Here is a 12,014-nt window from a genome sequence, read left to right on the forward strand (position 1 = left end):
GTCTATTATTGGTCAATTAACTGGTTAACAAACCCAATGTTCCATCCCCTCCCCCCCCCCATTCTTAATTGTTTCCCCCGATGGTGTCCAAAGATCTGGATCAAAGTAAAACATTACCTTCTTAGTCTTGTATTGCCCTGCTAATTACATCAAACTACAATTTAGACTTGTGGAAAGTGATAAAAGCCTTTACAGGCAGGTTGTTATTGAATATACATTCATTTATCTTGGAAAGGGTAGGAAAGATTGTCACAATGTTGAAGAAAATGTGTGATCGCATTTATGGAATTACGGACTAGTCTAGTAGGAATTAAATGAGCAAAAGCGAGACTGGAAAGAAAGTAAACAGTGACGTCATGGAGTTCCTCTAGTTGGTATGTAAACAGTTACGGTAATATTATTATCGTACCACCGCCTGCAGACTTGAAACGAAAACAAATCCTCAATCAATCGATTTCAGCGTTGAGATTAATTATGCCTAATATTCTCATTAATATCTGCCTTTTTAAAAGCAGTCAACTGATCATAATGTAATTCAACTGTAGGTCATCGCCATACCGCTGGGCCACTGCTATTGGTATTTCGCACATTGGGTATATGAATAGCTTGCTGTGAAATCATAACGGTAGGCTATTGTTATAGCTTATTACTAAGCCTCTTACTAGTATTACGAAATACGATTACTATTATACTGCCTTAAGTTTCCGTAAGCTATCGTAGTCCCTACTGAGAGAAACAGTTACGGAAAATTCCATTGCATAGCCTATCTAATATTTAAACGAAGTAAATGTAGTAGCCTACCATACGAAAATATGTTAATGTTGTAATATATATATGGTAGGCTAGGCTATGATTTACCTATGTTATTTTTGGGATTTTTTGCCCTGCTGTAAGAAAACTGGTCACGTTAATTGAGGTCATTTACACAGCAGCCAGACGAATAAAGAGTAGACCTAGTGAGGGAATGTTTCATTCTGTCCCCATGGTAGCCAGATGAATGATTATTAACACTTGCAGTGGCACTATACTGTACCTCTGGCTGCTTGGCAAGTAAGAAATGCATCATGAATTCATGATATTCTTCTGGAGTACTGTATGTATAAGGGGACCAAGGGGTTAAGATACTTTGTTATTTAAGGTGACCGTATATAGTTTTATCCAGGGACATGTTGTTGTTTTTAACCCTTCCCCTGGATTTAGGGGACGTCTTGTCACTTATTGTTATTAGTCTGCCCACTGGGCATCTTACGTGACTCATTTTCGTAAAGATGAAAACCACATGTGTTGAGTCCAGATGAATTGAGATAGTTTTGAAAAACTAGCTACCAGTTCTGGTACCAGTTCCAAGGGAGGAGAGCCCCTCAACTGAGATCCCTCCCTCCCTCCCTCTGGCCATGACCACTTGTCCTCCTTCTTTTAGTTTAAATACATGGTAATCCTGTGGCAAAGGTACTCAATAAAATAAAAGTTCAAAGCTATGGATAATTATTACATATCTGATTGGAGGCGGGGTGGGGTGAGGAGAAGGGAGTCTTTCTTAAACCAATACAAACATTAAATGAGACAATGGTTAAAGTAGTTTCTTTCGAAATAAAAACAGTGGGTGTATCAGGTAGCCGTCATTGTCAAGTTCTTTCATACGCCTAAATTGACACATTCGTTGATAAGCTCACCGTAGTGTAGACCTAAGTATACATCCATTGACGTTGGTCAGGTCCCAGAGAGTAGTGGTATCACATTGAAGTAATTTTGGTTATTTTTAGGGAGTAAGATTTCCATATGCCAAAGGTTGCCTGCTCTATCGTTGCTAGTAATATTTTAAGGTGTATCAAATTACAAAGGTTTGTCAATTATGAAGCCTTTACTATACAGTAATATATGCACTTCAGGTTGATAGTTAACAAAGTGTTGGTTTATAAATTTGTATTTCTTGTTTCAGTCTGTCTAACATAGAATATACTTTAATTGTAGAATGGAAACATAGGCCTAAATTATATCTATTCACATTATACTGAAATTGAACAGTTAACTTTTAAGAGGATGAAAAAACTGGCTCATGAATTGTTCTTATTTATCAAATACCACCATTCAGAATAACACAGAACAAACAGGAAGGAAAAACTCAATTTTGCGAATCAAATCTCTGTATCATGGAAGAAGCAATGAGCGCGGCAGATATTGGCAATCCAGGTCCTAGCCCTGTGGAGGCTTTAATATTTCCTGAAGTCACTGATGATGATCTTGATGAAGGAAATAAGCAAGTTGAATACATTTGTCCTCTGTGCAAGGAAAGAAAGATATATGTGACATCCAAAGAGTTATTTTGCCATATGAGGATAGAGCACAAGCTGCTAATAGCTGACAGCCACCTCATTTGTGATCTTGAGAGGTATGTTGATTTCTACAAAAGATGTAGTAAGGATAATGTATGACTCAAGACTTGCCCAATGTAAGAGTTCAACATTATAAGTGTAGGGGTAGGGGTAATGGGTAGGCTGAGTACCCCACATGGTTGACTGTAAAGGGAAACATGAGGTATACACAGGGACAGAGTGAGTAAGCAGTATTAAACTTGTTTGTGTCATATGAGTCACTGAATTATTGTCCCATTCTAGAATTATCTATGAAGTGGTGCATGCTGGGACTTGTTTACCTGAAAATAATTACAATGAATGATAATGTATAGTAATGCATAATATCTCAATATAACATTGATGATGCCTGCCAGGTTTTCAGAAAGAAATAGTGATGAGGAAGGGTAATTTGTTGTCAGGGGGAATGGTTGTTTAGGAGAATTTCTTTGGTTGTGAGTGCTTCAGTGGAAGATGTTGGAATCTTTTTATGTTACTCCTTTTGTTTAAAGCATGTCAGATTTTAGCTTTACCTTTGTAAAAGTCCGCTCAGCATAACTTAGACTGCATGACTGTAGTCTAAATTGCAGGTGTATGTGTGTGGGTAGGAGGCTTAAGCTAACATGCCTGCAAGGGTAGCATGCTTGTGTCAGGAATCTTTCACTGAAGAGAGTCAATGGATGTCTTTCCATATTCATTCAAATTGAATTTTAATTATCTTTGTAATATTGATTAAGACATATTTCCAATGATGTCAACTCTTCTTGTCACTTGTCCTGACACTTTCCCAACGTAATTTTTATGTTAGCCTAAATGTATTACTTGCAATGATAAAGCAGTAATTTCTAACTGGACTTAAAACATCCTAGCAAAGAAAGGGAGTTTCTCAAACAGCTTTTTGTCTGTTAACTATTTTCTTTCAGATATTTAAATTACTGGCATGACAGATTTCAGGAAGAACCAATCCATGCCTTAGGCTTGCCCACATCTGAGGAAGGTAAAGTAAAGGATGCTTGATCATGTTTCTAATCCTGCACTTTTCAAAAGCTGTTGTTTGCTTGCTTTGAAGCAAGCTAAATGATAACTTAAATTTTTGACATAAAAATGTTATATGAAGGAATAAGATATGAATAATTGGAAGAACCTAATGAAAGTTTGAGAATAAGTAAAATAAGTAAAAATTGATTGTGATTTGTGATCAGATAAGGGAGGTTATGCAATCAAAGTTAATAAACTTGCCATGTTATTGGAAATTGGAAATCAACCTCAAAATCATGCTTCATATGTACAGTAAGTTTGCAAACCATACCCTTCACAAATGTGAACATGTGAGGCTGTACTTCATCAAAAGTTATCGTTGTATCATTGGAAATGCATATGAAATTATGATAAAGACAGAGGTAAGCATTGAAAGCTCACAAGTAACCAAATTTCATTTAATAGACTTTAATCATATCTGGATTATACATTTGGCCTTTCTCTGTAGACAATAAAACCTATTATGTCTTGTGTGACCAACTTCAAGAAGACAGTGAACTTCGTCAGAAGCTCCAGGTGGAACGGTTAAATATCATTCTCAGAACTCAACAGAAAGAGAGACAAGATGTGTCATTCTCAAGTCCGTGTTTGTTCTGTCAGGAGCTCTACACTGGAAACCGCTCTGATCTATTCAACCACATGGCCAGAGATCACAACTTTAATGTTGGACTGCCGGACAATCTTGGTGAGGGAATCCATACAAGAATCTTCCTTCTTGTGTAACAAATGATCGTTCATTGAGGGTGCATACGGTGGTTCTTTGCAAATTGCTGATAGAACTTATGCAGACAAAAATCTTTAGATTTGATTGATAGTTTCCAGCTGGTCTCATAGCCAAATATTTAGGCATCAAATGAAATAAGGGGAAAGTTAATAATTTTTTTATGGGTTTTTGTAGTTGTCGTTTTTGGTGTGTATGTGAAGTAATGATGGTGATGTACTTAAGACACAAAATGAAAATGTGTGGTAGAGCACAAACATTTGTATTACTACACAGTACTCATTCTCATTTAACGATGTGCAGTTTGGGAAGAAACGTCAATTCATTATTTCACCAGAGAAAAGAAATGAAATGTTCATTGGTATGCAGATTCAGAAATGCAAGATTTCTGTCCTCTCCTAATATATTCAGCATTTAGTAATCTTTTTTATGCTTTGCAGTTTTCACAAAAGAATTTTTAAGGGTTCTGAGGGAGAAGATGGATAGGTGAGTGTGATAATTAATTGACTGTGATAAGATTCTGTGTAGGCATTCATTTTGTTTGCCCAGCTATGGAAAAGACTTAATCTGTAAAAGCTTGGGTGTGGGGGGGGGGGGGGTGGGGTATGTGGGAGAATGTTTTGAAAGGGTTGTCTTGTTAGAATAAAGACATCATATTTAGATCTAAAGGAAATTTGAGATATGAAGATGTGGGCTTGTGGGGTAGTTTAATAGGTTATTTCAAATAAAAATGCAGAGAAATGCTTAAATGGTTTGAAAGTTGTCTGAAGTTTTTTTTGGTTACTTTCTGAACAGCGTGTTTGACTACTACGTCTGTTTAGAAGCATGTAGATCACATAAGTTACTTCCATTCAGTTTGGAAAATCAGAATCAGTATTAATCTTGTATTCAGTTTGTAATTTTGATTTTCATATCATAAGACTTGAGGAGCTCAAATTTGTAACTTGAAGTGAGGGAAATAATTAGTCAGTTCCCATATTTTCATCACCTGATCAGGCTACTCCATTTTTTTTAGTCTTCAGTGCCTGTACTGTGAGAAGATATTTCGCGACAAGATTGCCATACGTGAACACATGAGGAAAAAACAGCATCGGAAACTCAACCCCAAGAACAAAACTTTTGACAAATATTATATCATAAATTATTTGGAGATGGGTAAAGGATGGCAGGCTGTTCAAGCAGAACGAGATGAGGCTCCTCAAGAGGCAGGACAAGAGTAAGCTCTTGTAAATTCTAAGTTTTTATAAAGTAAAGTCACATCAGAAGTTAAGCCAGAGCAACTCGTGGGAAGAGGAGGGCAGGCGCATAGCCAAGGGGGGTGGGAGACAAAGGGGGCAGCCGCCCCTCCCTTGAGCATATTTTTTTTTTTTAATGTTTTTATGATATAGCTAGTAATTTCAAAAGAGAAAATGCTAAGATGCAACTTACAAGGCCTGGGAAGTGCCATTTCCAGCAATCTGGGAGGCATTTTCAGCCAAATGTTCTTGTACTCTTTGCTCCAACCATGGTGGCGCTACGCTTAGATAGTTTGCAATGCCATATATATGGCTCGGATGGTTTGCCTACAGTTTCTCCCTTCCCTTGGCAAATTCCTGGCTACGCCCCTGGAGGAGGGATGGGGAGGGTGAGGAATGGGAAGAGGCGTGCTCCAGAAAGGAAACTGATGAACCAAACACAGGATGGATGCAGCAGCCAGATGATCAAGTGAAACAGAACCAATCCCCACTTTTGGTTTGCAAAGATATATTTGGTTCTGTTCTTTCAGTGGTTTGGAAACAACATTCTTCACCATGGCTGCACTGCATTGATTTTGAGTTGGGTAAGAAGGCCAGTTGCTGAGATACATACACTCTTGTCCCTTGTATGGGGGATGTTCAGTGGCATCCCAGAATGAGGATGGATGTGACAATTAAATGCTTGCCATGTTACTCTGAACACTAATAGCAAAAGAGATGTCATTATATGAGCTGGTCTAGATCCACAATCATCACCTTGGTAGAGTTTCAATGAGCTACTGTCTAAACCCGCGGGGGGGGGGGGGGGACCCGGGGGGTGAGGGGGGTGATGGAATTTGCAAGCAGTTATCTGTCAGTGCAGTAGTTTTTTTAGGCTGAAATTTAAAGAACAGACAGCTATTACATTCTTTAGTAAACTGTTGTAACATGAATGCAGCTAATTATAAACAATATACTATACATGTGTGTCTGTGTGATGGGATACATTAAGCCATAATGACCTATTAAAATCTTTCCTCCCTCTTTGTCTCACAGAGATTGGGATGACTGGCAGGAGACTGCTGGTGCTACTGCAGTGTGTCTCTTTTGTAACCAGCATGCAGTGGAGACAACAGACCTGCTAGAACACATGAAACAGAAACATGAATTTGACTTGGACAGAATTAAAACTACTTTGAGTAAGTCCATAGGGGTAGGAGCCCAATTTGATTTGGGGGGGGGGGGCTGTAACGACTTGCCCGAAAAATATAACCAACATTTTCGGGCAGGTCCCCCCAGCCCCTAGCCTCCTATGCCTGTGAGTAAGACTGATAAACAATGAGAGGCAACTTGAAACAGCTTACTTTAGTTTTGTTTATGAGATCACAACATGGCAGTCATTGATTAAGCTCAGACAGGTTGCATATATGTTTCAAATGTTTGACTTTACCTCTATCATTTGAAATGAAAGTATAATGAGGTGAATGATTAAAGGGCTTTAGTATGGAATGAAACATGAACTCAGTACTATATCTTGCTTTAACTCCAATCACTATTGCCCTCTTGAAATATGCTAGAAAAAATTATATCTATGCAAAAGCAATCATGTTATGGGAACCAATTGACATACATGTCCAAGTTTCCCCCAGATTTTCTGAGACAGCAATTTATGGTAATTTATTATTTTCCAATTATGTCTCGCTTTTGGTAGGTTTTAAGAGTGAACATATCACTATTGATTTTCATGCAACTGATTTAAACAAGTACAACTGATATTTTGTTTTGGGCTATTTCCTCCAAACCATGGATTACCAAAAGGCAGCTTGCAGACCAGATGGACTTGTCAAAGATTTCAACCTGGCATGCTGAAAAAGGGTTTTGCATCAACAATCTTGTACTAATCGGTTATGCAAACCCTAAAGGTCTCAGGCCTGACCATCCTACTGTCCTTCCCAACATATTGTTTAATCTAGGTAATATTGACAATGTTTGTTCTCTCTTCCCACTTTGCTTCAACCAATGCTTTTGCTAGTAGCCTGACTGCCCTCTCAACACATCCTATGTTTCTATGGATCACTACATGGACATGTTTACATTGATAGCCCGACTGCACCCTCACCAATTGTACATTTATTGTATTTAACTAATGGAAGACTTGGTATTCTCTGGTAAGAATATGATTTGATTATAATGGCCCTATCCATGTTTTGTCTGCAGAGTTAAACTTCTACAAGCAATTGAAAGTGGTCAACTTCATTCGTCATCGAATTCACCAGAAGATGTGCTTTTCTTGTCATCAAGTGTATGCTACCCAGGATGCATTGGTGGGTCACATGACAGACAGTAAACATATTCAAGACATTCCTGATAACACTGAATGGGATCAACCAGAGTAAGTTGCTGTTGTTTTTCATTAATCCAAAGTCACTGCTGAAGTAAACAACATATATTATAGTCTTTATGAATTTAAAATTAGCTGAGGATCTCTGTTTTTAATGAGGGAGTGAGGATGATTTTATGGAGGAGCAAGTAGTAGGAAATACATTTTATAATAATCTTTTAGTACAATATATATATATATATATATATAGATATAGATATATATATATTTGATGTCTTAGTCCCTGTATAATGTTGTAGAATGTTGCAACTGTCACCCAAGCCTTCCAAGCCAATTGCAATTGTTGGTGTAATTGTTATTTACTTGAGTTTGCCTGTAATGGTAGGAGGAAAACTATTCACCAGTGTTTTATATGTTATTATACATATATACATAAATATATACACTTATATATATGCTAGTGCTGATAGTCGACCCTTCCTTTAGTAGTCGATTAATCGCATAGCTCTTCTCGCGATTACTGCGATTACTCGGTTACAGTTATTACGTCATCACTGTCATTTTTACATTGCAGAAATACAGTCAAAACAATCTTCTCCATGGTGCACTGTTTTTATTTGTTCTTTTGTGTCTTAACGTGTGGTGTCTAAAACATCTACCAAACAAATACTGCGAACAACTTTCAATCTATAACATTTCTTAAAATCTTTGTAGTAAATCAAAAACTTTCGATTGAAACTACGAGGCTACTGCAACAACTAGCAATAATAAAAGCAAATATGCAAACAATGAATAGATGTAACAACACCTTGTAGCGGTGTGATGATTAGTATGCAAGAGTTTTCTGTAGAAAGACATTCTAGACTAGGCTCTAGCCTAGCGCGAAAGCAGGCACACTGAAATTAAACTACACCACAATCAACACACTCGATCAGACATCCAATAAATGTGATCTAGGCCAGTAATGAAGTAATTGTAAACATATTTGAAGAAATGACAAATACTTTGGCAATCGTAAAAGAGATATAACTTACAAATTTACGATTATGCACAATGATCAAACATTGCTAGGACTGAATGTTGCACTGCAGAACAAGCGTTTTATTGACAAGTAAACACATGAATCTGACAGGAGCAGGTGCTTGCCGATTTTAGAACTGTATTGTTTATCAGAACATTTATCCACACATCCAGTTCATCCTTTGTGAAAGAAACAATAATTTTGATCGTTTCCTTCAGGTACTACATCCCAACATATGAGAATGATACCCTGCTATTTGGTTTACCAGATGATGAGGATGAGGTAACCGTTTCTCAGACTCCAGTGATTGCGGAGGAAACGAAAGTTGACATCCAAAATAGCATTCTGAGGGATGTACATATTCGATCATCTCTTTCAGTCACATGACCTAAGCCTGAGGTTATATTTGCGTATTTGTGAATCATAGTGAAGCCAGTAGGTCCTGCTGTTGAGTTGAAAGGTGGTGATGATGATGATGACGACGACAACGATGGATCAGTACCCTCAAAGGGGTCCAGAAATTCTGGAGGAATTGAAGCTAGCACACAAACTGGTGTTTCGTTACTTGCCTTAATAAAAAGAAAATTAAAATATGTTGTTAAGTTACCACTTATGTATATGCATATGTATATGAATGTGTGTGATGCTCTAGTGGAAATGAATTGTACATGCATCATACACTAGTCCGCTGTTTTTTGTGGAGGTCAAAAGACATTTGAGTTCAACAGAAGTCAAAACGTGAAAATAAACATGATATCTCAAGACGGGGAATGTTGGCAGATGACACACTTGATGGGTGGCTTACCCATAGTGAGTTTAAGGGTGTCTAATGTTTTTGGTAGCGATATATAAACTTAAGAAGTTGTGCATCATGTTTACAGTCTTTGGTGGAAGTCAAATGTCATTTGAGGTCCGAAGTAGTCGAAACTTGAAAACCTTGTGAAAAAGATATCTTATGGAGTGACATGTTACAAGTTTTAGTCAAGGAGTTGAAACTTCATGTCATTTTAGGTCAAAACCTGAAATCTTGTTATTTCCAAGAGGGAGAATATTAACATGTTGCATTTGTTTTTCATGAGTTTAAGATAAGTATGGTGTTTGGTGTGGTTAATAGTCAACAGTTGTCAAATGTGAAAATCTTTTAAAGCTGTATATCTCAAGAATCTTAGGTAGGACAAAGTTTGAATTGACATGATGGATTACTGTGATGATGTTCAACAAGTTAATAGGTAACTTAAGCTGATAAACCTCATTTGTTATGAAATTTGAGTACTCAGTCCTGGTAAAACATTACCAGTTGTAATGCCTAAACCTGCATTAAGAAATTCATTAATTCTAAGTATGGCAAGAAACTACTTGGAGTGTTGTCACTCTAGTTTGTTTTGAGATGTGTACACACTGAAGTGTTCTGTTTTCAGTCACTCTCATGACAAAGTGTGGTGGAAGGCTTCCTGCTCTCCATAGGCGACGAACACGACCTAGCTAGGGCCCATAGGAAATTTATAAATTGTTGAAGATACAATTTCTGTAACCTCAAAGAAAAGTCTTACAGATGTACACATTAGGCTTTCTCTTTTAGAGTGTGATAGTCCAAACTCTGTGTGTGAAGATTTAATTCAGGCTGTTGCATAAGCAGGATTATGATCTTTGAAGAGAAAATCTAAATTTACTTGGATGGATGAGACCTGAAGTGGTATTTGAAAAACTGAAGGAGCAAAAGAAACTTGAAAATGTGATGGCAGCAGATAAATTGTAATGTGAAGTGTCAGGTTTCATTGTTAAACTAAATCTTTCAAGATTATTTCCTTCAAACAGTTTGAACTGATATTTTTTAATTGAATGTGATGGCATTTATTTTCAATGTTGAAAATATATATGCATATCAGTTGCATGTTTTACAAGGCAAAACTATTGTCGTTTATTCTTTAGCTTTCTTTGTTTTTTGCACCCATCATCCAACCTCCATGTTCAACCTATCTCTTGAAGAGTTACTTTTACACTGTTGTGTAGTAAATAGAAACACCTCCCTTGCAGAAAAAAGAAAAAGTTGTTGCTGCTGTTTTACCATGCTGTTGTTAAAACTCACGTTGATGTCTTAACTTCCGTTGTCTAAACTTACATCGTTGTCTAAACTTACGTTGTTGCCATCGGCGCTGTTCAACAATTGCTCAACCAAGTGATTTAAAACAGGCGTTTCGCACGAATATATATATATATATATATATATATATATATATATATATATATATATATATATAAATATATATATATATTTATATATATGTATATATATATATATATTATATAATATTATCTATATAGCTCGTTTACTTTATATCTTGTATTTGATTCCAATTGTATTTGTTACAACAAAATGAGTTTAAATGAAAATATGTATATATACAGCCGTGTTCCAACCTGTGCCGTCCGGCAGTTCCTGTATTTCTTGTAGTTCAAGTCAACCACATTGCTTCGTTGAAAGACGTGATCGTACAAATTACAAAACTAACAACATTACCCCGGTGTTTATTTCTCCATGTATTAATTTTCGTTGTTATATGTGCCTCATAAGCCGTTTATTATCCAAACACAAGCCAACGCAATTATTCGCGCGTTTCGCGCGCAGTAACGTTTGTTTCTTTTCTGGCTTTCAACCGGCCGCCATTTTATTAGAAAACTTCCAAAACTCGAGCAAAAAGACTAAAATATATGGAGTTTTATTCTTCAATTGTTCCTAATTCAACCGCCCATCCCCACATTACTACCTACTATAAATGATACGTTCCTAACATTTTAGCACTAGTTCGGCCTTCTTTAAACGTCCCTTCCTCAAACGGAATGCCTCAATCAGAAATGTAATATTTGGTGCAATTTTTATAGAAAAGGCAAAAGTAATACTTCACACTAGTGCTATGCACACACGAGTTGGCGAGGGAATAAGCGGGCGAGGGAACGAGCTCCCCCCTCCTCCCTCTTCAAGTATTCCTTGCATTACATTGGCACTGACTTTTTTACACAGTAGTTAGACAAGACACTCACTGCTGCTGTTATAAGAGGTATAAATGTCCTTTCACCCACCCTTAAAACCATCTTATTGGCAAAAGCACCATACTCGTAAATACCAAGCACACATTCACTTAACATAATCTCCCTAAGAAATTGGACCTTAAAACCTAAAGAGAAAAGTATCTTTGATTTGACACGTTCACCAGAACATGAATATCACATTGTATATTTATTTATTTATCTGTTTATATTTCTTCAAGTTTAATTTATACCGTTTGACTTGTAGGATATTAGAGGCTAAGATTGGGTCAAAAGCGCAAAT

General features: G+C 36.9%; 1 protein-coding gene across 3 annotated transcripts; it reads left to right on the forward strand.

Moving 5' to 3' along the window:
• The first annotated feature begins 130 nt into the window (after positions 1-130).
• Positions 131-10,881, forward strand: LOC139960928 (zinc finger protein 277-like). 3 transcript variants are annotated; one of them, XM_071959637.1, is made up of 9 exons: positions 131-374; positions 2,093-2,389; positions 3,275-3,348; positions 3,838-4,074; positions 4,551-4,596; positions 5,126-5,326; positions 6,381-6,523; positions 7,542-7,716; positions 8,905-10,881. In XM_071959637.1, exons 2-9 carry the CDS (start codon positions 2,151-2,153, stop codon positions 9,071-9,073), a joined length of 1,284 nt encoding a protein of 427 aa, XP_071815738.1. In that variant the 5' UTR covers positions 131-374; positions 2,093-2,150; the 3' UTR covers positions 9,074-10,881. The 3 variants fall into 3 exon arrangements, with proteins under 3 accessions (XP_071815738.1, XP_071815737.1, XP_071815736.1); XM_071959636.1 differs by having other exon boundaries at positions 133-625; XM_071959635.1 differs by lacking the exon at positions 131-374 and adding an exon at positions 662-1,050.
• Positions 10,882-12,014: the final 1,133 nt, after the last annotated feature.

The sequence above is a fragment of the Apostichopus japonicus genome, chromosome 20 (assembly GCF_037975245.1).
Source record: "Apostichopus japonicus isolate 1M-3 chromosome 20, ASM3797524v1, whole genome shotgun sequence".
NCBI lineage: Eukaryota > Metazoa > Echinodermata > Holothuroidea > Aspidochirotida > Stichopodidae > Apostichopus > Apostichopus japonicus.